General features: G+C 41.9%; 2 protein-coding genes across 4 annotated transcripts in view; one reads left to right on the top strand and one right to left on the bottom strand.

Annotated features, from left to right (window-relative positions):
• The window catches only part of nkx6.2 (NK6 homeobox 2), a 1,649-nt gene extending 1,278 nt beyond the window's left edge, over positions 1-371 (top strand). Inside the window, exon 3 of the mRNA XM_008290643.1 lies at positions 123-371. Coding sequence (XP_008288865.1) covers positions 123-371 — 249 coding nt within the window. The remainder of the gene's footprint in view (positions 1-122) is intronic.
• inpp5a (inositol polyphosphate-5-phosphatase A) overlaps positions 1-27,336 on the bottom strand; it is a 180,261-nt gene that overhangs the window by 10,958 nt on the left and 141,967 nt on the right. Inside the window, exons 12-16 of one of the 3 annotated variants that reach the window (XM_008290645.1) lie at positions 22,959-23,032; positions 10,438-10,549; positions 7,629-7,697; positions 5,771-5,807; positions 3,544-5,387 (exon numbers count right to left, since the gene is read on the bottom strand). In XM_008290645.1, the coding sequence (XP_008288867.1) occupies positions 5,338-5,387; positions 5,771-5,807; positions 7,629-7,697; positions 10,438-10,549; positions 22,959-23,032 (342 nt within the window). In that variant the 3' untranslated portion in view covers positions 3,544-5,337. Of the gene's footprint in view, positions 1-3,543; positions 5,388-5,719; positions 5,808-7,472; positions 7,698-10,437; positions 10,550-22,958; positions 23,033-27,336 lie in introns of those variants that run through there. The other 2 variants (XM_008290646.1, XR_520513.1) reach the window with 2 other exon arrangements.

Raw genomic sequence — 27,336 nt, 5'->3', positions numbered from 1 at the left:
TTTAATTGTATTTATTTTCTGCATCAGTGGTTATTTGGACCTGATCTCAGCTGACCTCACTGTATCATTTCAGTTGGTCTTTGCTGGACCTGTTGAGCATCTGTGCGCTTCTCTCTCAACAGGTTTGGTTCCAGAACAGAAGAACCAAATGGCGGAAGAGACACGCAGCAGAAATGGCCTCGGCCAAGAAGAAGCACGACTCCGAGACGGAGAAAATGAAGGAGAGCTCGGACAACGAGGACGACGACGAGTACAACAAACCACTGGACCCAAATTCAGACGACGAGAAAATCACGAGACTGTTGAAAAAGCACAAGGCCACCAACCTGGCGCTGATCAGCCCCTGCAGTAACAGCTCGGACACCTTGTGATGCCCACAGCTGGGGGCCAAAGTCGGGCGGCGGACCAAAGGGTCCAAGAGACAGAGACTTGTCGCACTCTTTCTGACCCCATTTCCACCTGACACCACGAACATGCGTCTGAGGGGAATCGCATTTTGCTCAGACGAATGCGTAAAAACCAAGCGTGCGCCAAGACGCACGGAAGACTCGCTCACCAAAACGTGGCCAGAGACGCATTTGACTGCATCCAAAGCCACTTGCAGACTCTGTAAACACGGAGCTATAACTCCCGTCAGAACTGGACTGCAAGGAGACTGATAATGACGAGCTTATGTCAGTTGAAAGGACAATTAATTTTGGGGGAAAGGAAATTGTTTTGGCGACGCAAATCAGTTTTTACGCATACAAATGGAGTTTTAACAACAGGTGTAAATGTAAACAAAATATTATATACACACACAGTCCGGATCAGTGTTGGGCTCATCAGTGTGATTTACTACTTTTAGTAACGCTCAGCTTCACCCAGTGTAATTAGGGACACTTGTTACATTATTTTACGTTCCCGAAAATTAACAGCCTCGGTCACCTTTAGAAGTAAAGACGTTTTTTTTTTCTTTTGCTCTGAATGAGATCCACTGAATATTCTCATTAATTAGGAATATAATTTTCAGTATTTATAATATTATCATGTGAAGAAAAGCGCCACCATTACCCTTTTTTTTTATTCCACAGTGAATGAAGAACACAGGGTTTAGATCATTATAGTGGGATTTTCGGTTTAAACGAGAGCAGCCGTTTGTTTTCTGGTTTTTAAAAGGTGACTCTAAGCTTTTAATAAAGCTCATCCAACACTGATCCGGATCCCAGACGCATGTTTAAACCGGCAGGTGTAAACGGGGCCTGTGATGCTTCTAAAGCTCAGTTTAACCAGGGTATCCACTGTCCTAAAAGGCAAAGAGAATAAAAAGGTTCGGAGGGGGGCGCAGGTTGGACATGACTGAATGATTCGTGCTGTAGCCTGCGGATGAGATTGTATATATTTTTTACTGAATAAGTTATGTTGTTTGAAGCAGTGGAAACGTGGCAGCCTTTGTCGCTCCGCAGCCCTGACGCGCTTATTCCCCCTCAGATATACCTGCTGCTGCTTCCTTTTTATTCCCGCAGCGCCTCTTTTTTTTTTTTTTCTTTCCTCTTTTATTCATTTCTCCACACCGGCACACAAATGTATAGACGCAAGAAAAAAATAAAAAATAAAATGCTGTAAATAATCACTGTAAAAAAAAAAAAAAGAAAAAGAAAAAAAAGAAAAAAGTAAAGCAGCTTGTTTTAACGACATCACTTTGCTTTGGTTTCGTTTGGAAGAGTTTCTGTTTTACCTCATCACGCAGCGGAATAGAAAAGTGGAGCTTCGTTTCTGTTGGATCTAAAGAGAGTATTATTGCTTCCCTGAAGGTTATAGGAAGAAAAAAAACTTTGTATTATGAATAAATTATTTAACAAGCATTTTTTGTTGTACTATGGGTTTTTGTTTTCATGTATGGGCTTCATATAAATTAAAGATACGATCGTGACTCGAGAACTGAAGTTCATTGGTGGCAACAAGGATTAATTTAATTAGTTTGATTTTATTTTTTTGGAAAAGTTGGAGCATCTGAAAAAAGTCATTATTAATAATAATAATAATAATAATAATAATAATATTAATATGGACTTTTATATAAAATGACAAATGATCTTCTTATGAAAAACAAAGTTATTTTTTATTTAGGTTGAACATTTATTTTATTGTTTTCCAATAATTACTTCTATGAAGCAACTGAAATTTTACAGAGCAATATAGATTACAGCAGGAGGTCAGTGTTAGATATTCATTTAGGTCTTTCTGATTTTGTTTTATATTATAATTTACTCTTGTATTAGAATTGACTTCACAAATGAGGCTCATATGAGGAGGACTGCTGTGTGGGGACTCTGGTCTGAGCAACAAGTTCACATTTCACTACGAATAGAATTTAAATAACTAAAAGCAACGGATCAAATGTAATTGTAAAAGCTTTTTTATTACTATATATTTATTATTATTATTATTGGTGTTACTTTGTTTTTGTTGGGGGTTTTGTTCAAAGAAGAAAATTGCACAAAAATTTTAGTCAATCGTTTTGTTGAGTTTTTTTAGAGACTCGTGGAAGTTTGATTTTTCAGTCAAATGAATACAGAAAAAAAAAACAAGTAATTAATCCAGAGTTTTCACATTTTGGATTAATTTCTCGTTTTTAAGGGTCGTGTGAGGATGCGCCATGATTTCAGAAAGAAAGAAAGAAAGAAAGAAAGAAAGACAGAAAAAGCTCCATCGCTGCTTTCTGCTGTGTTAAAGTGCGCGGCGCCGTGGCAGCAGAGCGCCCCCTGTGTCGCTGAGCCGCTACTACACCTGCTGCCAGTCCTCCCTGTAGTCAGAATCAGCCAATCAGGAGCCAATCAGGACTCAGCAGTCATTAAACTCAAATCCCACTTTGGACTCTTTGATAATCCGAGCATGAAGTGAACACCTGCTGCCGGTTAAAACGGTTCTAGAGGGAAAAAATAAAAACCTCAAACCGACGGAGGCCGTGAAATTCCTGAAGATGCAGCGACGTGAAGAAAACAAGAACAGCGTCTGTTCTACCTAATAATGGAGTTTTAATCATCTTATTTTATTGTGTTTTTACTCTTAATGCAACTAAATTTGTCTTAATTTGAAACTAAAAGAATTGTTGCATTTTTAGAAAGTTCTTTTTTTTCTCTCATAAATTGAAGAAGTTCATAATATTGAATTTTTACGCGCACTTACTCTCCAAATGGAAGTTAAATTTGGATTTGTATGAAATATTCCAGGTCTCAGATTGTTGCTCTTGCCTGGATAGGAGCTCGTTCTTGGGGTTTAAACTGCACAGAATTGTCCTTTACTTTGCGCAAAAAGCACTGTGGCGCATTGAAAACGTGCGATGGGAAAAATTAGGGAATATTAGAGATGAAGTCGATCATAGAAGGAGGAAGGAGGGATGTGGAGGCCAATGTTCAGGCAGCTGGAGCCACTTTAAACCTGATCAAACTTCTGTAACAACACAAGGAGGATCTGGCAGCAGGTTGATTTAAAAAAATAATAATTAAAAAAAAAAGTGTGTATCCAGAGATCAAACCAGACATAATGAGGACAGAACAGCGGTTGAGCTCTAATGGTTTTTATTGCTTGAGAACTGCATCACCTACAGTAGAGGCCAGGCCGTCCAGAAGGGGCTAGAATAAAATCTCTATCTGCTTTTATAAGATGGAGTGAAGATAAAAACTGCGGCTTATACTCCTACAGTATACTCACAACGAGCAGCGGGAACAAAAACAAGCAGGGCTTCTCTTTTTGCTTTTTTTTGTTGATTTTTTTTTGGAACTTTTTTTTGCCTACGAACCAAATCACACAAGACGACATAAAATTCTGCAGCAGGCACAAAATCATTTCCACTTGCGGTGATTTAGATGAAAAAAAAAAAAGGTCAGGGAGGATCAGTGTGGCGGCCTCACGCTGTGAAACCTGTAGTGTTCTAAATGAAATCGATGGAAAAAAAGAAACGCATTAATGCTCCAATTCTTTGCAATGAAGGCTGCTGAAGGCTACATAGAGAACAAATAAAAACTCCCTGCTCTGTCCCCGCCCTTAGAGTTTCTCTGTTTTTTTTCCCTAAACATTTCAAAATCAACACCTTTTACCATCTGACTTAAGTATTTTTAGACTCTTACACACTTCATGTCTGTGTAGGATACTTGGCACCATAATGCAGTAACAAAAATAGACAACAACAAAAAAAAACAAAATAAAAAGAAAACAGTTTACATTTTAAGGACACCCAAGCCTATCTAAAATATCACATTCAGAACCATAATATTATAGAAATAAGTTAGAGTAAGAATAATAATGACATAATGTGAGAGTGCTATATAGGAAACATTATCTTATATACTTGCATGGTCTATGGCACTGCTTAAAACATTCTTGGATAGGCAATAAATCACTGAACAGCTTCTCTGCTCTCTCTCTCTCTCTTCTTATTCAAAGGTCACTGTGGCTGCAGGAACACCAACCCAGCCGCTCCGTGTCCGCAACACACTTCAGCATAAACATTTTGGTAAGAATTATAAATTATCTCTTTAAAAAGTACAGTATATAAAATGAGACTCAACTGATGTGTCAGGCATGGCGGCCGTGTGTTGTGCACACAACAACAACAACAACAACTCAAAAACAAAATGAAACAAACGAAAAAAAAAGAAAAAAATAATAATATATATATTTTTATATATATATATATATATAAATTGTTGAAATAAACTCAGAAGTTTCTATCTATTCCAACAAAGGGACCACAAAGTTTGGTCAGAAAAGAGAACGGCACTAAAACCATCAACAACTCTATGTTATACTGTCCAATGTACAAATAAACCTAACAATATAGATATACAACTTTTTTTGCATTGCACTTTTCTTTTTTTAAAACACCTTACATACTGTATGGAAAGTAGCTTCTATACATAGAGGCATACCTAAAAATGGCAAGTACGGTGTCTAAAAGGATGTAGTAGGACTGATTTCAATTAGAGTTTTGGCAATGAGGCTGTGGCATGGAAAAGAGTCGTCCCTCCGTCTGTCCGTCCGTCCGTCCTGTTTTTTTTTTTTTTGTTCTTCTTCTTCTTCTCTGGGGAATGGGGTTGCATGGCAACGGTGAGGTCAGCGATGTGTGTCTTGTCTGGAGCCGGGCCCTCGGGTGCTCGTCCACATCTCAACAAGTGTTTTATGGAGAGAAAACGGCCGGGTTTTCATATGGATGAGGTGTCCGGACAACTGCAACTGGTCAGCACTACTGAAAAAGTTTGTCTTCAGTGTACGCTTGTGCAAAGTGTGTGTGTGTGTGTGTGTGTGTGTGTGGTGTGTGTCTGTGGTGTGTGTGTGGTGTTTGTTTCTCTTGTGTTCTCACAGAGGCGCTTCACGGAATATGTTCTCCCCCCTTTGGCAAGACTTCCCTGCAGAGGAAAACAAAAAAAACACAAGTTTTTACTCCTCAACAGCAAAAAACGCCGTCTGAGTCAGAGAAACATGAGGTGAAGCCCGTTGGTTTAAAAGTTAAGATACAAGATGTCAGTAGGTTGTCAGTAAATGTCTTAAAATGTCTCAGGCATTTTAAGCAATCAGCAATCAAGTGACAGTCTGTCCACTCGTGATGTTTTATTTTGTTGGAATAAAACTCTTGAAACAGGCGCAGTGGCCTGGTGAGATGTAATGAAAAATCAAGCAAATCAAAGCAAACAGTGGCAACAATGGGAAGAATTATAATAAAGAAAAAAATAATATTTACCACGACATCACTGCACCACACAACACTTGTGCTTATTTGCATTAGGTTTACCTGCCCCCGCTGTTATTCGGAAGGACAGGAAGACAGGCTGGCAGGGGGACAGAGACAAAGAGAGCACGGTGAGAACAGTCAGGCCCGGCAGCCTCTCTCCTCGTCCACACTCCTCCCTCTGAGCACCTATGACACGCAGGTTAAACTCACAGAGCGCCGCGCTGCATTTTTGGGCCTGCCTGCTAACTACCCTGGACATTTCTTAAACACAGGCAGCTGTGCTTGTGGCAGTGGTGTGTGTTCTGGAAGCCGAGGCTGCTGCAGTAACTGTCAGAGCGCTCAGGTCACCTCACACACACACACCACTGTCTCTGTCACACAGTGTAATGATGAAAGACCTGACTTCAGGCGCCTCTCTTTCACTGGAAGACCTTCTGTCTGACACGGCACAGACTGAAGCGACAGTGTTAAACACTTTCTATACAGTCAGCTCCACAAGGAAAAAAAACAAAAGAAGCTCTGAGCTCTCTGGGTGTTTTAAGGTTTCTACTGACATGTTTTTCTTTAGATTTTTTTAATAAAGCTGCAGGCAGGTGAACATTTAACTGTTGCTGTTGTCAGTCTGGTAGCCTGTCTGGAACACAACATGTATTTAACTATCATATTAGAACTAGTCTATTGGAAATAGAAAACACTTCAGCTTCACAACTAAGCTTTATTATTTGAGATGTCTTTTGGACTTTTTCTTGAGAAAGATGGACATAATTAATTAACAAATTACAATAATGCACATAATGGGAGATATAAACTACTTCTCTGAACAGCTGTTTCTACTTCTTTCATTGTGTTCGTCTCTTAACAGCACGAAACTTGGAGAAAACCAGCTAACAGGGACGATGAATGGCAACTTTCCTGACTGAAAACAATTCCTGGAGACTTCTAAAATTCGTTTAAAATTTGTAAGGTCTTCACCTGACTATGCTGAACACTGTGAGATGACATATGTTGTGAACCGTGCTATATCACTAAAATTAAATTGAATTGAAAAAAAAAAAAATTCTCCCCATTCTTCTCTTGTAGATGCCAAAATTTCTGCACTTTTTTCTTCTTCTTTTTTCTCTTCTTAGCAATTGTCAGCTGGTTTTGTCTCCAGCATCTTCTACTCTGTTTATTTCAGCCATGTGTAGCCTACAGCGCCACCTTCTGACGCTACGCAGCCTAAATGACATTTCTTAGTTTTTTGCAATGTTTCAAAACTTCTTTTCAAATTCACCTGATAAAAATAAAAAAGCACAACTAATACTCTTCAGTTTAAATCGCAGGTTTCCCGTCCTACTGAGATGGAAAAATTAGCTGACGATTCTCTCTGAGTAACACAAAAGTATATCGAATGATAGCTAACATGTTGAGTATTTATAGAACTTTAGAGGCGGAGCTGGTTTTGTTCTTCTACTCTGTTTATTGCGGCCATGAAGCCACTACCACCACCTTCTGACAACAACACGCAGCCTAATGTGTTCACCTCAAAGCAGTTCATGGAAACAAATCATCTTTTTTGAGACATTTCAAAAAGTTTTAAAGTCATATGGAAACACGGTTTGATGCAGCATTTAGGAAAACTTTACATCGAAAATTAGGAGACTTATAGGAATTATGAAATGTGTTGATAATTAAACCCAAATCTAAGCAAATGTTGCAGTGAAATCAGTGCAGGTATTGATTAGCTTTCTGGTACATATCAAACAAACAGTACAAACAGAACATCTTACAACCTTTAACCATCTATCAGCTTATATAGCTACAGCATATTTACATGATCCAAACCCTTTTCCCCTCCACGCTCAGAACATCCAGTTTAATCACAACATCACAGCACAATGACACACAGTGAGGTAGTGGGCAGAGCCCCTGTTGTTACCTTGTGGTCCCCCATGCAGACATTGGGCCCAATGTTATCATAGACTATAGACTTCTCCTCATTTTCAGGCTGCAGAGACAGAAAATCAAACGTTGTGTGATGGAAACGTGGACAACAGTTTTATTTGTTGCATGAAAGGCCCGTTGGACACCGTAAAAACACACAGGATGCAGAGTCAGCAGCAGCAGCAGCAGCAGCACGGTGTTTGTGTTTACACGGTACAGTCATTACAGGCTCGTGTCACGCTTTATGACACGCTCGCGGATGAGCAATCAAAGCAGCAGCTTCATTAAACACAATTAGCAAGATCATGTTGTCGGCCTCAAAATAAAAGTCACCTGGAATCGTAAAGCGGGGAGATTAAAGAACGTCTATATAACCAGCAGCGGCGGCGGCTTCGCTTTTTTGTGTGCGGCTGTGAAATTAACAGTCGGGACAATAACACTTTGTTTAGGTGCCGATAAAATCCTCATTATTTTACCAGTTGTGTCACTGTTTGCGGCTTATCTGGATGAGATTTCCGGGCAGCACACTGTACACGCTGTGACCTGGTGGTGGTTCGGTCTTGGTTGAAGTATTAGGAGAGGACTAATGAAGACGCATTCAGAGTGAAAACTTAATGTAACTGCTGACTAAGTAAGGCGAGGTTTTAGCTCAGGAACAACCATTAGGGAAATTGAGCCGGATGCAAAAATGAACCACAGTGAGCAACATATATTTCTAAACCATGTTACACAACTGTTTCATTCCTGTTGTTGGGAGTCATCATTTCTAAATAAGTCAAGAAACAGACATTAGTTTTGCTGGATGCCTTCAAAGTTCGGACAGATTCTCTCAGCAGCACCTCGAGGATCTCTGCACAGTTTCAACTTGAAAACTTGCGCGCAGTGCAGTGAGGAGAAATGAAAAGCGGGAGTAATTTACAAAGTGGACATTTGCTACTGGACCTGATACACCGGCGCTGTAATCTCAGAGTGCCTATCTGAGAGAATCATGTTTCAGAATCACTTTCTGCACACAAAGAAGCTGCGACGCACTCACACATGAATCTGGAGTATAAATCACACTTGTCTGGTTGAACTAAAGACTTTTTAAACAGCCACCCAACCCCCTCACACACACACACACACACACACACACAACACACACAGAGGTGGTGGGTGCTGCCAGTCGTGACTTTGTGAGCTGCTTCAGAAGAAAGAGACAGAGAGGTTGAGAATGAACCATAAAGCGAAACCCAAATTAACTTCAGACCAATCCTGCAGTGGAGCGGGGTCAGCACCGCGGTGTGCCTCCACCTCACTACCTTTCCGAGCGGGCCACGCGCTGCCACCTCTCTATTTGTCTGGCAGCCGGCCCCCGTGCCGCTGCCTCCCACAGCCGGAGATACATTCATCAAACACACACTTGATAATTTACAAAGGCAGCATAAAATTGTGGATTTTCGGGCTGCATAATCTTTAGACAGATAAACAAATTACCCGGGGCCCTCCGGCAGAGAGGGAGCGCTCGCTCGGCTAAACATTCATTACCGGCGCTCCCGGAGCTGGTGCCGCGCCGCACAGCCAGCGGGCAACCTTTGGCGTGTTAGGGCTCGGCAAGCAGAAAATAACATGATGGCGAGTTAACCGACCGTGCCATGATAGATGACGCCACACGCCGGGCTGTTTACGGGCCCATGTCTCAACAATCTGTAATGCTCAGAGCCAGAGTGTGTGTGCTCAGTGAATCATCAGCCAATCTGTGAACACACTAACTGTTCGACTCTGTCCCTGCATTACAAGCAATTAGCCGGCGCTTGAGGGGAAGAGAAGCAAACAACAAACCAGCTGCGTGTGTGAATCACCTTTTTACATAATTCTGACACATTAAGTGGGTGAAACAAACAATTTAAATGCTTTATAGTCACTGTTTTTAACAACTTGCTGCAATACAGGGAGCAAGCGTTATTGTTCTAGTCGGGCTGCGGAGTCCTTGTGATGCTTCGGTCGGTAGAGAAGAAAGATCAGGAAGGAATTTCTCATTTATCAGGGACAAAAGAAAAGCAAACTTCCTGAGCAGCCCCCCTGCTGTGGACTGGTACTGTACAATACACTGCTGCATCCCTCTCACACACACATTAACAGATGAAAGCCTGTGTGTTCCAGTTCTGAAAAGACTCGGGCCTCTGAAGGCAAAGTTGGAATTCCTGAGTTAAGGGATCTTTAAAAAAAAAAAATCATGCTGGTGGAGATAGCAGCCTTCAAATTTAAAGGGTTGTTGTTTTATGTAAAACAGGGGTGAAACAAATCTGGGAAAACACTGCTTGGCTGTATGGCGGATCTTTAAGTAATCCAGCAAACAAAATAGTGAGTCAAGAGTGAACAGACTGCAGCATCGGCTGCAGGAGGAGGAGAGGAGGTAGAAGTGGCAGATTGGCTGGCATTTATAATGCTGGGATGGATTTGAAGCCGGGCGGGGGCCGGCAGGGTTCGACTCTCGGGAGGACGAAGACGGATCTGTGGCTTTATGAAGAAGATGGGGCCCATTGGAACTCTATAAGTGCCGGGCTATATATACTGTCTGGGTGGACCCATGGCTTAGCACCGCAAATTAATATTCAAAGACACCTCATCCTTCCATCTGTGAAGTGACAGAGGAGGGGAGGGTAGATCAAGGATGATGGAGTTGTAGAAATAGGATGAGGCATTAATAAAAACGCTTGTATTGTAGTTGGGGGAAGAGTGGTGATGTTTTGGTTAAAACATGAGAGAATCTGGCATTAAAGTAAAAGTCTGTGATTGGAGACAAAGTGGGAAGTTTGGCTCACCTTTAAGACCAGGTCTCTGGCAGAGGGAGACATGAGGATTCGGTCACACCAGGCAGGGCATCTGGTGTTCATGTACTCCTTCCCCTGACTGCTGTCTTCACTGTACGGGTAACTGAAGAGACACACAAGCGAAACAAGAAAAGCTCACATGACAAATATTCATGTATATTCAAGTGGCATCCAAGATATACAGGATTTTCTTTCTGAGCAAAGCGTTGCACAAGGGAGCCAATAAGGAAACCAATAAATATGATGCATCAACAGGGCTTCGGAGGAGTAATAAATACGAGACGTTATCTCGGAGACAGAGATCAAAATGTTTTCCCCAGAAAACAGGAGGTCCATTAGTATGACCAATCATCTGAGTAATCTCTTGAATCAACACACATGGACGGCTCAATCAAAGCAATCCTTCTCTGCCAACTGTACAGGTTGTGTGTGTGTTTGAGCGAGAGAGAGGGAAAATAAAAAAGTAAGAATGGAAGCGATTTAGGCGGAGCGGGCCAGAGGGAGACTCAGTTGCCCATATGTATAGCTACATCCCTACACGGTCATCAAAAACAGATTAGGTGCCGCGGCAAATGGCCAAGAGAGATTGTATCTTGGAACAGCAGGGAACAATCGCATGATTTAAGCGGCGGCAGGGCTGGAGTCGGGCGGGGAGCCATCGAGCTGATACAGATTTACATTGTTGAGAATTCAATTTGCCCCTTCGGCTCATCAAACTGCTTCAGATTTACACGCCACCAATCCAATTTGTTTGTCGGCGCTCATCAGGATGTAAGACCGGGCTTACATACTGTAATACCAATCCAATTTGCTCCTTCAGTGCCACGCGTGCTAACCGTAGCATAACACAAAGTGCCTCTTCTCTGAGGACGGTGATATCCTAATGATAAAATAAACACACACACACACACACACACTGGGCTCTCGATTCATCACACTTGCCAAGCTCTGATAACTTAATTGGACTTTGTGCGAAAGCAGAATATGCATTTGGTTGTGCTTTCTTTCAGGTTTAATGCACTCCGATCACTCTGTAATTGTAAGTGTGTTACTGCTGCGACTGGAGCTACCGGCGTTACACTATTTCTAATACGAGTAAGAGGACTGTAGTTTCTCCTATCAGCTCACACGTCATCTCAACCAATAATTTCATCGACTCTAATGAGACTTGGACTAATGTAGAGTTTGCATGTGGCAGTTTCTGTGGGTTTAGTCTCACTCTGATGGCAAAAAACACAAGAATGCTGCATCATTTCACTTGAGTAGAAGTTTTGGAGGTTCAGAGATCATCAAAGTGACCTTAAAGGGGATATTAATGTAGGATTCATCCTCTGGGAAACATGAATGTCTGTGGCAAGTTAGTTTTTTGATCACTGGAAAAAACGAGTGACAACTTTAACTGTTTGGTGTGGAAGAAAAAGTCAGGTGATTCAGGTGATTGACTCATCCTCTGAGGACGATGAATGCCTGTATAAAACGTCATGGGAACTCGATTCATAGTTGTCAAGATATTTTACTTAAAGGACCCGTGTGTAGGGTTTAGTGCCATCAAGCGGTGGGAGTGCAGATTGCGATAGAGCACCCCTCACCTCACTCTGCTCCACCCAGCATGTAATAAAGCTACGAAAATGCAAAAAAACAAAACAAAACAAAAACAACATTTTCTACAGGTCTCTCTAGAGGCTGTTTGGTTTGTCTGTGTTGAACAACTGTAGAAAGACAGTTGATGATGGTGCAACATGGTGAAGTCTATGAGGAAGGACCGGCCCCCTCAGTGGATATAAAGGCCTCAGAGTTTCAGGTTTTTATTTTCATGTGAATAATAAAAATATTATTAGAATTATTATCCATTTCAAGATTGGTGATCTATCCAGGATGTAACCTGCCTTCACCCTGAGTCAGCTGGGATTGCTTCCAGCTGCCCCACAACCCTACAGAGGATAAAATGGTGTATAGATAATGGATGGATATTATATTTCTGCTAATAGATCCCCACACATTTTACATAATGTACATTTAAGGGCAAAAACACCAACCTGACCCAACTGACCAACGTTATGACCCTGGGCCACCTGCAAGACTAAACATTCTGAGCATTAAAGTCCCCAAAACTCATCTCTGTGTATCTTAAGAAGTTTTTATCCATGAACATCATCCTTTCCTGCCTGAGAATCTACACCTTCACTTTGCTTAGAGATCTATGAAGTCCCCGCCTCTCTCTCCAACCACTTCTCCACTGCTCTCTGCAGCTCCAGCACACCAGCTCACCTACAACTCTGCTGAAACACTGTAAAACTGCTCTACACAATAACATGCTGTAATATTGGAGTAGTTCAGACATACATGTTCTAACTAGAAACCGATTCTGAAGAATATGATACAGAAAGCTTTATGTATGAGGGAATAAACAAATAATATTTGTAATTAATGGAAAATACTTTAGATTTCTGTCACTGGCCAGTTGAAGCTGCTGCAGCTCATTAATGAGCAAACATGTGAACATTAGGATAGTAGTTGTCTCCTCTGCTGCAATCTGCTGTCTAGCTCAGTCCTCTGGTATTCCTTAGTCGACAGTCTTGTGTTTATATAGATACATAATCTTATTCGATTTTTGTTTTCCTTCTTAACATCAGGCAAGGCATAAGAAATTAAAAATTAACACTTTTCCTGTCAAAATGCAAATAAAATTTAAGAGTCATGCTCATTATCATTGCAGCAGGTTGGTTTCATTGCAAATTAGTCACTGGAATATAAATCAGTTTGTTTTTTTAATAGTTCATCAGTACAGTTACTGGTCAAATTTGCCCATTGTCTTATTGTCTTTGTTGATTATTTGATCAATTGTTTGGTCTATAAAATATAAGAAAATAGTGAAAAATGTCAATTTGTGTTTCCCAAAGCCAAGACGTCCTCAAATGTATGTTTTGTAAAGGAAAGAAAAGAGAAAATATTCACATTTAAAAGGTGGAATAGGAGAATTTAGACTTTTTTTTTCTTAAAAAAAAAAAAAAACAAAACCTCCTCAGACCAGTTAATCAGTTATCAGAACAGCTGACATTTAATTTAACAGCCGAAAACTAATTAGTTAACTGACAAATTGTTAAAGCTCTAATGTAGACAACAATGCTAGCAATGAAATGCGACACCGGTTTTGTTCTGTAGTGAAATTAAATCAGTGGCTTTAATCCTCAGACAGAACCAGAGATATGTGAAGGCCTCACACCAGTGATACAGTAACCATTTTTTGTAAATCATAAACATGTGTGTGGGTGTCTTTGTGTACGGGGTTAAGGCTGGGGCATGAGGTGGCCTGACTCATGCACACACACCACTACACACACACACACACACACACCGCTACACACAGACACACACCGCTACACACAGACACACACCGCTACACACACAGAGCCCCCCCACCAGGTGTACAAACAGACCTGCAGAGAGCTACTTAAAGAAGTTCCCTGCCTCCAATTAGCATTAATAACACTTAAACCATGGGGGAAATGCATGGGGTTTTGGTATGCTAATCAAAGGGCTAAAGAAGTGATCCTGGGATAAAAGAGAGCACGAAGAATAGGATGAGTGAAACAGAGATAGACAGGGAGGCAGAGGAGAGGGGATAAAGACGGATCAGACAGAAAGAGGCGAAGTGAGGGTGGAAAAGAGCAAAGTCTTCAAAGGGCTCGGAGAGCTGCTCGACTTCAGGGTGGCCTGAATGCTGCTGCTTCCTGAGGGACGGTCCCTGGCCTTAAACAGCCGCTCAACAATCCTCCTATCAGGGACTCTCTTATAGCTTTATTGACTAACAAGCCAGGGGTCATTTTGGTGTTAAAGAGATTGAGAGAAAATCAAGTTTTCCCCCTCACCTCCTTCAAACAATGAACTCCCTCTTGATATAGCAAACTTCCCCGGGCACTTTGACAGCAAAACTTTGCTATCGTTCAGTCATTTTTGATGACAGCCAGCCATTGTAAAAGCTGATTAAAAATACTCAACAATGGTCATTAAAGGGCCATTCTGTGCCCGTGTGTGTGTGTGCAGGTATAGGTTGTTCCTTTTACCGTTTTACCGCACCCTTCATTGGCTCCAATAGAGATAACAAGTCTTAATGCAACAGCAAACAGTCGAATGGCGCGCTGGGGCCAAAGTGATTAATGTGTCCGATTAGCGAGCTCACAAACTTATCGGGGAAGGTAAACGGTCCGAGAGGGCGTGTGGGCTGGAGGCCGTCAGCTCATATCAGACACTCATTGCCCGCAGAAAGACTAATTACACTAATTAATGGGCTAAACTGATAACTACAACAATCGTGTGTCTGGATGGGAGGGGCTGCTGCACTTCAAGGAACCCACACATTCACTCACACACATATATAGAAAATGAACAAGCAAACAGTCACATACATACACTGCTTTACCAACTATCTTGGACTACCAATGAGAGACATGATTTAGACATGATTGGCTTTTAGTTGAGTTAAACCCAATAAACAGATGCAACAGTTAAAATACAGGGTCATGTCTCGAACGTAGAATAATTTGTTGACAGTAATGTAATTACAGATGAAATGGCTGACATATTGCCACTTTATTTTGACCTGGATGCTAATGACCCAAATTTGTTCTGCTACATTTTGAGACTTCTTGGAAGCAATTAGGAATTGCATTAAGAATGCACATCTCTCTTCCTGCACTGAAGCACCACATCCACATAGTTTGAATTTTTACCAGCAGTACTCAATATCTAGGTTCATTTAGAGTATGTAATGCGCATAATTTTGTTACGATTGAAGCAATTTTGAAATGTAATAAGCAGAAAATACAGCTTTGGATTTGTTTGCTACCTACAAGTAAAAGGGTGAACAGTGTGTCCTCACCGTAGGGTTCAAGATTGTTTATCGTCTAATAAAATGTCGCAATATGCAGCAATGAATTATGTATTTTTCCATATTCAATCTCCTGAAACACTGTTGAACACTGTGTCCTAAATTCACACTGCATACTAATTCTGTACAGGTTTTGAAGATGTAATATATTTATTCTGCAAAAATATCAAGAGACAAGACGACAGGCAAAAAAACAAGACTTAAATTTCTAAGTGCTTTGTTGATGGCCACCAATTGCAATTGTTGAACAATGACGGAAATAAAGAGGATGCTAACAGCCAAAATAATCAATCAATCAATGAATAAACCATCTTGTTGAAGAGACGGTAATTGAGGTGTAACGACCTGCCCGCACTAGGTAGCCTGATCCTAAAACATTATTGGTCTCATCATCTATTTTAAATGGGACTGACAGAATGAACATTGTGCTGTATTAAATGAGACATGAAACTCGTGATTGAGACCATAAGCCCGTTGGAAAAATGTTATCTGAAGTAACAAGTCCAGGGACAAGTCGGCTCATTTTCTCATAGCCCTCTTTGAAATGACACTTCTTTTTGCAACCAGAGGTGTCCCCCCCTGCTGGCCATTAGACAGAATGCAGGTTTAAAGGTTTGTGTCAGACACACGACGACAAGAAGGTCAGATTAAGCTTTATAAGGATTTTTGGAATCACGCAAAATTACTCCAGAGGAGTCCCAAAATACAAATACAAAGCTATAAGCATAATACATCGTATTTGCCTGCATGAAAGTGTGAGAGCTAATAAAGATCTGTACAGTGCTGCCTGTGCCTTTAAATATACTGAACACCCAAGAGGCCAAGGCTGAAAGGTGACACTACTGTACTTTATTTACTGTACAACACAGACTTTAATAGTACCAAAGGGCTGAAGTGAAAAAGTGACAAACATGTGGCTGTCATCAGTATTGGATAATGTCACAGACAGCCTAAAGGTGCTTGTCTTGGTTTTTGTTTTCTACATTTTGATATTTTTATTTTATTTTATTTATACAGTAATCACCCCTTGTGTAAAGCTGAGGCACGGAAACAGCTTTCTTCTTGTTAATCCACCCTTTTGTGTTGCTGACCACTTCACAGATGATACATGTGGCTTCGGTCGCATATCGAAACCCTCTAGCAGTCATTGAGAGCTCATTCATTCATGCTCGGTCTGGGGTTTAATGTTTGACTTGGCTGCTGGCGCATTACTCACATGTGTCGCGGCCGACGTCAGCTTGTTTGTCTTGCAACAGTAAAAACTGGCGAGGTGAACAGACGCCCTACCTATGGTGTGTCACTCAGCCTCACCCAGCCGAGGGAGAGGCCACACCGACATGTGTTACCCGATTATAGGGACTACTGTACATATACACAATGTAATTTGTACAACACCATAATAGTAAATTGCTGTTTTTTCTAAACATTAAAACAATGATTAAAGTTCTAGATATCATTTAGAAAGATGCAAAATAGTATTGCGTGTTTAGATTTTGTTGGTATGCTCTCAAAGAGTGGAAACTCTTAGATTGCTAAATGCCAGATTTCCTCATTCCCTTATCTTCATATCAAAAGCTATTACCTTGTTCAACATAATGACAAATAAGTGACAGGCCAAACAGTGGACTGTTCACTTACCTAGTATTTAATGAGGGCAATATAAACTTGGGAATATGGGTAGGACAGGAAGCCAAAGATAAGCACCATCGTATCAGCGACATGAGGTCAAGGGTGCTACAGAGCATCATGGGATGCTGGAGTGGCCATCGCCGAGCTGGGATTGGCTAAAAAGTCAAAAACTGCGGGTTTCGAACGACTTGCTGCCTCTACAGCTATGTTTGTTTGCCGTTGTCAGGGGAGGCTTGGCAAAACACAACACACGCACACACACACAGATTCAAAAAGATCAGCCAAACGCTATCAATAAAGCTGAATGTTTGCTTCAGTTTGTAGAGCTGGGAGGCTCGCAGGCACAACATTGGCATAGTGCAGTACAAACAGAGCGAAATGCCATCAGTAGCTCATGGTTCACAGCCTGCTGGGGTTCAGCTATGACAAGCTCTGCCTTTAGCTGCTCTAAATAAAGACAAGAAAACGCAGATGGCATCCATTTAATCCTCTCTGTGTAAGATTGTTTTTAACAAAGCCTCCTTCTCAGTGGCATCGTCTCAGACAAGAGGCAACGATACATGACAGTGGACAATCTTCAGCTATTATCGCCACAGTGGCCCCTCATCATTTTCACTGGCTCTCTAGTAGTTAGAATGATGGATGCGCTGCTGCTTGTAAAACAATGTTCCTGTTCAGTAGATCAGCCTGTAATGCTGGATCCTGTGGCAGCGCTGAGCCAACACAAGCCACACACTTTCAGCGGCTCGGACACAGTGCTTTAACCAAACATTGTCGTTAAACTACATCTGTGGTGCTTCTCAAATGGAGTCACGTGCCTCTGCTCCAGCATAGCATGGCTGTTCACAGAGCAGAGGACAAGAAGCTTCCTTCATATATGATGCAAACAGAAGGGCTGCAGAACTAATGTATTCACAATCAAATACACATACAGAGAGGGTGAGATCATTCGTACTGGCCTTCAGAGGGCAAGAGTGTAGAGTGAAGAGTGTTGTTCACAGAACAAGGACAGTGACTGTATGCAGAAGAGCCATCTGTGTGTGCACTTCCTATGAGCTCAAAACGAGTCTCAAAGAAATTCTCTGCTGCTCTGACAATTCACTTGTATGTTCTTATTAGCAGTTATTGAGGAACTGGCAGGTAGCCATTTGTGTCACTTGACTAAAATCTTCTCTCATCTGAAGGGCAAAGTCATTCTGCCTGGCATCAGCTTTCAGTCCTCCCCCTTCCTCTTTCACAAGCATGTGAATGTTGTAGAGTTTCCCAGCAGGCAAGTCACTTTTTGGCTTGTCCTCATAGACCTGCAGCTTTGGAAAATATATGCTAACGTGCCATGACCAGCCCCAGGGTGCTTCCCAAACAGAGAGGACACAACTGTTTATCAGTTTCTGCCTCCTAACAGACCTCACCTCCTGACCTCTGGGCCACGTTCTGCTCCTCTGCTCTTTTTCCACGTCTAGACTTGACAAACACAAGCAGCTAGGACTGGAGCCATCCTGTTCCCTCCAACACCTTCCCATAGGTTTCTTTATATGTACTTAAACAGCGGCCCAGATAAGCATATAATAACAAACAAGCAGACATTTAAAAATCCAGATAAGGTCAACTGCTAGAATTATACCTTGTGTCCATTTAGCTGCAACAGAGTGCATGGAGTGAAGTGGCAGGTCAATAATCAACTCCAGCTATTAATCTGTTTCCGCTGATTGAAGAGATTTGATGTGGCTATTTGTTTTTAGTCGTGACAGCAGCATTGTTGCTAGGGATGGCAATATCACTGTTCAGTCCATTGTTGCAGTCAAACATCTCAATGACTACTGGGTGCTTTGCCTTGACGTTAAATGGGATGATCAAGTTGTTTTTTTTCCTCTAATGCCACATCAAGTCATAATTTGCTAGCATGTGCACAATCTGTTAATATGCTAACATGCTAAATATAAGATGGTGAACATGGTAAATGCACCTATAGCATCAACATGTTAGCAATGTCATTAACAGCATGTAAGCTCAAAGTACAGTCTAACAGAGCTGCTACAGTGGCGATAGACTCTTGATCGTGTTTGGTTTAGTTTGCACTAGTGTAGTATTGGTTTTTAGATTTTACTGTTTAAAGTCATGCTTTAGGCTTTTCTCTCAACATTTTGGGGCCATGTCTGGAATTAAATGCTTATATCAGTGTGTTTTTGTTGCTCAAAAAAAGGGATAAAAATGGATGGTAATTTTGTCATGACAAGAATTGTAGTACAGGTGATCAAAAAGTTCTGGGACAGTCTGTGGTGTGTGAGCATAAAGCAGGAGTCAAGATGTTGTGTAGCATTGTGCTATCAACATTGGGAGCTGTGTCACACATGCTGTTGTGAGCACTGGTAGATGCGTGTTTGTAATTTCTCTGTGGATTCCAAACTGGAGCAGAGAAGACAGCATCAAATTCTGTGTCAGTCAGCAGCCGGGATTATCCAGCCTTCATGTGTGAGATCATGACTGGTGATGAAACGTGGGTCTGCAGCTACCACAGACAGGAGAAACAGCAGTTTTCCCAGTGGAAGAGCCACAGCCTCCAAAACCAGATAAGATGTGTCAGCTCAGGAGTGCACCAGGAGCTCGCTCAATATTTTCTTCAGCATCTCTGTGGTTGTACGCTGGGAATTCGTCCCCCAGGATCCGTCTGTCAATGCAGAGTTCTATTGTAACATCCTAGGATGTCATTACACCACTAAGCTGCTTCTTCAGTGAAGTATTTTGTCAGACTGTTAAAACAAAAGGCAACAGCAGTTGAAGGATGAGGAACAATATCTATGATTTTCATGCTAAAGCACTCTTACAAAGACCCATAATTAGACGTCTGTAAACATGCACAACAGAAACTTGTAGTGCTTTCATTAATACGAATTGTACATGAGTAGTACCCTGGTGTTGTTTACTGTCAGTATTTGTACCTTGGCTCCTTTCTCCCTCTTTAGACCCATGATACAGCAGCCATCATTTCTACTTTTGACTTTTCCCATCTTTCCTCCGACCAGCTTCCACACCATTTTCCTGCTTTGAAATCACGCATGATTCGTCCATTGATAGAGTTGTGCCGCTGCTCTGATGTCACTCAAAATCTCACTCAAAGCCCATTCCCAGTAACCATGTTACAGGCAGAATACATTCTCCCTCTGCTCCCTCACTATTCACTGCATTTCTTCCAGAAGCTGGGGTCCCGATTCAATTTTTGCATCGATCTTGTGCAAAAAAAACAGTAACAAAATCAGATCAGAGGAGTACTAAAAGCTTTCCCCTAAATCAATCAAAATACATGAATAAGTTACTGGTGCCTTAGTATGTTTTAGGGGATATTACCTTAGTTATGCCATTTCAAATATGAAATCAAAAGTACCATAATCTATAGTAAAACTTACCATTATTTTCATTGATGGTCGTGCTGCAGCCTATGCAAGGATCGCAGCATAATGGTTGGTTGCAGTCTCATATATCACACCAGTGTCTAAATAAATGATTTGTTTGTGATTAATAGAAAAAATTCTCTCTCAGATCACTGGTTAGGAAAACTACTAAGCATACACAGGTTTCTGTATGAAGGTGTATGAGTTGTCCGGCAGCCTATCAGCGCACGGCAGCCGACTGGCTCCAGGTCCAACTGTGACAAGGCCCGGGCAAATTCCTCACCCCAGTGGCCAAGTACTTAGACTTGTCACGTCCAACTTTGACAGATGACTTCTTGAAAGTAAAGAGATATGCATTTTACAGCTCAGAGCCAGAGGGAAGAATTCATGAGTGTATGTACGGGGACAGAGATGTATGTCTGCCAAAACTGGATGCCCATTCTGAAACTGAAAGGCAGCGGCTGGCTGGGGACGCTTCAGCTGTTGTTAGTGCCGGAGAAAGCTGCGGATATTATTTGTGAGTTACTGCTGCTGCTGCTGCTACATACAGTATGTTCATCAGTCACTTTGTTATCCAATCCTTAGTTCACTCTTGACAGCATGTCTCATTTTGTGACAACTTCTTATCCACCATCAGCCAACAGACAGAATTAACTTGCAGATTAAATGTTTGTGACTCGTATTGATTTATAGATTGGAACCGAAGCGAGCCGTGTGCGTGCATGAGTGTGTGTGTCGCTGAGGGTGTGTTCTGATGGCCTGCATTAAAAAGAGTAATAACCTCACAGATGGCGAGGGGCCGGTCCGGAGCAGGCTATGTGATGGAGAACAATCGTTGAGGCTTGATTGCTCAAGGAGCACAAGGCAGACCTGACAGGGGGAGGGGTACCAGGATATCTATGTGTGTGTGTGTGAGTGTGTGTGTATGTGTGAGAGAGAAGTGGGTGGAGGGGGTTGTTTAAGTTTAACTAGGCCACTGCTACCCTTTACAAGGCTGACAATGATGTGGTTTGTCGCGCACATAGAGTAGATCAAATCAAATTTCATATGCTGCTCCCGGGTTTCATCTATTTGATTCATCATCACCTCAAGTATGTGGAAATCATTTGTATTCTTTCACAGCAGCACATTCATTCCTCCCTGTGGAGAGATGATTCAGTATTATATGGATAGGTGCAAAAGTCAGCCAGTGTAAAAGGACAATAAATCCACCTGTCACTTATGCAAAGTGATGTAAATGGGGTCCCTGATTAAGACACAGAGTCATTTAAAAAACAGGGACTGGCAGAACCTTGACACACTCACACACTCAGTCTCCAGCTCTCAGTTTTACACATGTATGCACACACTCACAATCTCAAACTCACACTCGAAGCCACTCACACATACACACACACGCTTTGATAGTTCTATGTATCTCGAGCTCTCTCTCCCACACACACACACACACACACACACACAAACCAAATCCCCCGCCGCCCTGCGCCTGCCACTAGAGCAGTTTATCAAGTAATTATTGTTTGATTACAGCGTTTCATTATCTGCACTGATTGAGTCACAACCGACGGCAAAGGTCAAGCGCCATTAACGCGCTGCTCCCGAAACATATTTCCACGCCGGCCGCGTGTTTGCCCTCCCTCTCCTCTGAAAGGGCTAATTGCAAATGCATTTGTTTGAGGAAGAGGAGAGGAGACCACCCGCTCCGATCTCCCCCAAGTCCCTCTGAGACGGAATTATCAATGCTGCCCATAGCGTTCATACAGGGACACACACACACACACATACGCAGATACACATGGGAGCAGTTTGGGGCCATATGCAATCATACTTAACAACTGATAGCCATCAAACACAGATCCACCAGCTTTCATAAAACCATTTTGGACAATAAGCTGGTGATTGACTACTTCTGATTTTACACATTAATAATGAGTCCTCGTGGCCGAGATCTGGGCAGCATAATCACTGCATTTACCAACATGTGGAAGCACAGTGTGGGCGAAAGCCTGAGCTTCAGGGTTTGCACTTTTAGCTGTAGTTGTGTTTATTCATTCTGTGACTGTTTAGTGAATCTCCAAACCTTTGAATTCTTAAATTACACTGAAAGATCAGGTCTTCCTTTATGATGTGAGAAAATAGTTTGAGCTTATATAATCCATTTAAAATCCCCAACAAAGTGTTTTCCTTACCTCATTGAAAATGACATTTTGAAGATACACAGTTTTGACAGTAAAGTGACCACTTATCATGCTGTTGTCACTGACTGTTCTATAAAATCCTCCTCTAGCCTTCATGTTGTGTGTTTTGGTACAGATTGTACATTCTGTGAGTACACTCTCAATAGTGAGTGACAAGAGTTTCCCTCAATAGAGTCTGAATGAGGGATTTAGATTGAATTAAATTAAGTCCTGTTCTGCTACCAGATAACAAATATCTGTTTTCTTTTGATTCGGGCATCATTGCTTCTCAGTGAATAAGTATGAATTTGAATGCTCAATGTCCAGCTATTAATCATAGTTTCTAAAAGTTTAGGGTGAGCATATAATATTTAAAGACCTCACTGGAATGGTACCAAACTATGCTGTGTATGATGTATAACGATTCCATACCTGGGTGGGAAAGAGATCTCCAGTTCATGCAGCCGATCCTTGAACACCGACAGCTCTTTGTCAAACTCTAAAAGCTGTGGGAAGCAAAAGAGGAAGAAAAAAAGAATGGAAATGGAGAGAGAGAGAGAGAACATTAATCAACTCATTATGAATGATTGTTTTTTAACATTTCTCATCCAGGCAGTCAAATGAGCATACACCATTTATATTCATTCAGTTTGTACATTCACATCTCAAAGCAGCTCAGAACAGTTCTCTACAACGTTCCTGATCACAGAAAATCACCATTATACTGGTTAAAACTTCAAATTTGTCTTCAGGGAACACTTTAGGAATATTTTATGAAAAAAAACAAAAAACAAAAACAAAACATGACAAGATACTCAAGTCTGTCTGGAGTCAGTCAATGTTAATTTCTGATATTAACTGAACCTAGAGGTCAATACTTCCACCAGAATCGGTGTTAGTGAGGCGTTGATAAGAATAAGCCCAAAGACAGCTGACGAGGATCGAAGACGAGGATCCCATCTTCGGGCTTATTCAGTTACATCCATACACCCGACACCGGTGAAATATTGACAGCAGTTGACCAGTTATGTGTGTGTGTGTGTGTGTGTGTGTGTGTGTGTGTGTGTGTGTGTGTGTCACTAGCCCTGTCCTGCTGGGGTCCATCTCTCCACACTGACAGTGCATCCACACACTCTTCATCAATCATGTCTCCTCACCCAGCTGTACTCACTCACTAGAGTGTACACACACACTTCCCCCAATTTCCCCCCTTTCACAAAACCCATAAATCATTAGTGAAAAGTGCAATTAGCGGCTCCTTGTACACATTAATTATCTGGGAGATGAACAGGTAGCTAGGGCACCTGCATGACTGCCTCCCTGAGAGACTGACAGCGACGTTTCCCAGCAACCCCTGGAGGACCTCGCACTAGCCCCGCCCCTCCCTTCCAGACAAGAAGACATGGAGATGGAGCGGAGACATGTTTGTTTAGTGGTAAATTGGGCTATTGTACATGTTTCAAACAGCGGGCTACAATTATGGCCTGCTGAAGACCTCATCCACGATGGTACGAGTCTGACAGCGGCTCCATAGGCAGCTTGACGTTAATGACATTACATTGGTGTAGTACACGCAGCGATATGTTGATGGGTACATGATGAACTATCAACGGAGATGACGTGGTGCACATGGGTAATATTTGGAAGGACGTCCTCACAAAGTGGAGGCACGGAGGAGTGAGTTGGATGTCATGCGGGTATTATTATATCAGCACAAGGTAACTACTGTCTTCCATCTACGCTGACATATTTATGTTGTGCATGTATGACCGTCTATGCGTTGTCTGTCTTCGCGTCACTGCTGAGTACACATTTATAAATAAGTCCAGTATGTGGCTCCTGTGTGTTTGTGTGTGTGTATGTGTGATTATGTGCCAGTGGTGTAGAACAGTGGCCATTACTCGAGGCAGAGGGGCCTCCCAGACAGAGTCTCGGCGGTTCAGGAGGGCAGATGTGCCGCATTCATCAAACTCACACTGCCGGGGTCACAGGAGAGACTCACCCACTGTGGATGAGGGATGGCAGAGCAGGGGATGCAACCCCACGCTCCACTGTACACCCCATCTCGCCATCCAACCCACTCATACCTTCCTCTACTCTGTGTTTTACAGCTTGACCAACGCTGGAATTTTGAGGCCGATAGAAATATTCATAATTGAGAGTTTGAAGGTTGTCAGATAGAAAATTTGCCAGAGGGTGCTTAGGAGGTTCCCCACAACACAGCAGGATGGAGATGATAATGTGAGCCTACACTCTGAGAGATTAGTAAAAAATTTGAAGGAAACTGACTATTGAGAAGTTTGGTCTTGCTATGTTTGGTATTTTTTCCAAAGCCCAGTGTTAACAGCCTACATATCTATATACAGATATTCAATAGGTCATCTTAGCTGCAGTGACACAGCTGCTGAAATCCACAATAGCAGCTATCAGTTACCATCACAGCTCACTAAATGTTTTTAGTTCTCACTGCTGGAACGTGGTGAGAAGCCCTGGAGGAGGTACTAAACAAAGAAAAGGGCTTTGCTGGCTGATATATTTAAGCAGCCTGCAGGTGATGGTGAGGACAGTGGTGAAGAGGCAGAAACATCAGAGAGGAGCGAGCAGCTGCTGTGTCATGCTTACATGCTCTATGCTCTGAACTGGCTAAATAAACGAACAAGATGTTTTTGTTCACTTTGGAGTTTCAATGCTAAAATTCGTGCTAAATTTCTTGTTGAAAAAATGCTCAACTTTGACTGTAAATGGGTCAAATAAATATGTAAATCTGATCATTTCTTCTACACTAATCATCAGTTCTTTTTTGCATTAAAGCTTATGAGGCAATTAATATTTGCTAGTCAGTCAAGTAACAAAAATAATATGTTAAATCCGACAGTCTAAATAAACAGATGAAGATGCTTCTGTAGAAAAAAAGGGAAAGGATGGAGGAAGAGGGAGCAGGACTCAGCAAAAATCTAACTCAAGGTCCACTACTGAATGTTACTGTGTGACTGTGACATAAATTAGCAGCCTGTTACATCAAATTAGGTGTTGCATTAATTTAACTTTGAATTTTTGCTTACTAGTTTCAGTATTTCAAATTTTAGGTAAACATTTTTGTTGCCAGTCCACCTTGCTGCTGAACTATGACTGAATAACCACTGTGTTTAAATTAGAAAATAGTATTTTTTCTACACAAACACATTTTTAAAATCTGTTTCAGTAAACATCGAAAGAAAAGACGCTTTAATGTGATAAATAAAGTGTGTGTGTGTAGCAATACATGCTCATACTGGTATGATGGAGATTGTTCATATCATGTATGTGTCCACTGGTGTGATTGTGTTTGTTCGGGTTAAGCGTGTGACAGTTTAAATAAGGGGATGAGCAACATATGGCTGTGTGTATCCACAGAGTCTGGTCCTTAAGTGAATGTTGAGTAATTCATCCAGGTGAACGGAAAACCCTGCAGCCACAAATTTCACACTACATTTCATCCCAGGTCAATTAAGCATAATGCTCTGCTGCTCTGCTAGGTCAGTGGTTTGAAAAAAAAAAAAGAAAAAAAAACAGCTTATACGGGTTCAAGGCCTCATGACATTATAAAGCCAGCAGTAGTTTGTCAACCAGAAATGACCTTGGGAGTTGTGGAGGAGGTGGCGCGAGATGATGCCACTCCGGCAATATCACAGAGGGAAAAAGATGAAGAAGTGTCTGGATAAAAACTACCCTGTCATGGGCTCAAATTTCTGACTTTGCTTGGATGATCAGCGCGCTACTAAATCAGACTGCTGCTGATAGTTAGGAGGCAGGAAGTGGAGAGGGGTAAAAAGAGGGAATACGGCGTCTTCGGCCTCCGACTGTCCCTCTCGGCATGCTGGCCGCTTGTCCACCACCTGTAATTGTGCTTTGATTTACGCATTGTCAAATATCCCCTGTGACAACACCTGCTGCCATTAAAACCCATCAATAAATGTTGGGGTGAAAGGTCATTTAATTTGATTTTTACACCTCACACTTGGCTTTCATTGCAGGGGCCATATTTTTCCTTCTTTTTATGGGGTCTTCATTATTTTGTGTGGAAAAGCGGTAAACTGTCACTGACGGGGGGGTTGGTGGATGGATGATTGGTGCCGAGAGGGGGCCGGCCCAAACAAAACACGACGCTGCACTTCACTGCAAACTCTTACTGAATGCCATTAGAGAACCGTCTTGTGATAAAATGATCAGTTAAGGGCACAGTTTTGTCTTTATTTCCCCTCAGAAGCATCGCTACAAGAGCGTTTAATGGCAGCAGTACATAATGCTCACTGTACTTGAGGGCTATCTATTGTGATAAGGCTAAGCAAGCAGTCAATACTTCCCTGAAGCATTCAGAACAGAGGCGAGCTAAATTAAAAGACATACCCAATGTAGCATCAGTTTATATAAATCCTTTAAGGTCAGATTTCATTTAGCAGGGCTTCTGTATCGCCGCTTACGAGCTCTGACAGGTGAAATATGAAAGAACTTTGGGCTGGGGCAGCATTTGTTCTTTATTTTTTTATGTCCCACTCATGTTTAAAACGTCTCGGGGCTTTTGAGTAATGCCGAGGACTACGCTGCCAGCATGACAAGGAGAGGCATGCCAGACAGAAAGGTTCATCACTTGCTAGAGCTAGTACACAAACACACCCTCCTCTCCTGGTCCCCCATCTGCCGACACCACACTGATAAAGTTACAATAAAGAGATACTGAAACAAAATCAATGGGGATGGAGGAGGGAGGCTGCCCTGTGTGTGTGTGTGTGTGTGTGTGTGTGTGTGTGTGTGTGTGTGTGTGTGTGTGTGT

This window comes from Stegastes partitus, unplaced genomic scaffold (assembly GCF_000690725.1).
Source record: "Stegastes partitus isolate 25-593 unplaced genomic scaffold, Stegastes_partitus-1.0.2 Scaffold688, whole genome shotgun sequence".
NCBI classification, from domain to species: Eukaryota; Metazoa; Chordata; class Actinopteri; family Pomacentridae; genus Stegastes; species Stegastes partitus.
Note: the sequence above shows the minus strand (reverse complement) of the source record. Positions and strands in the feature narration are given on the sequence as shown.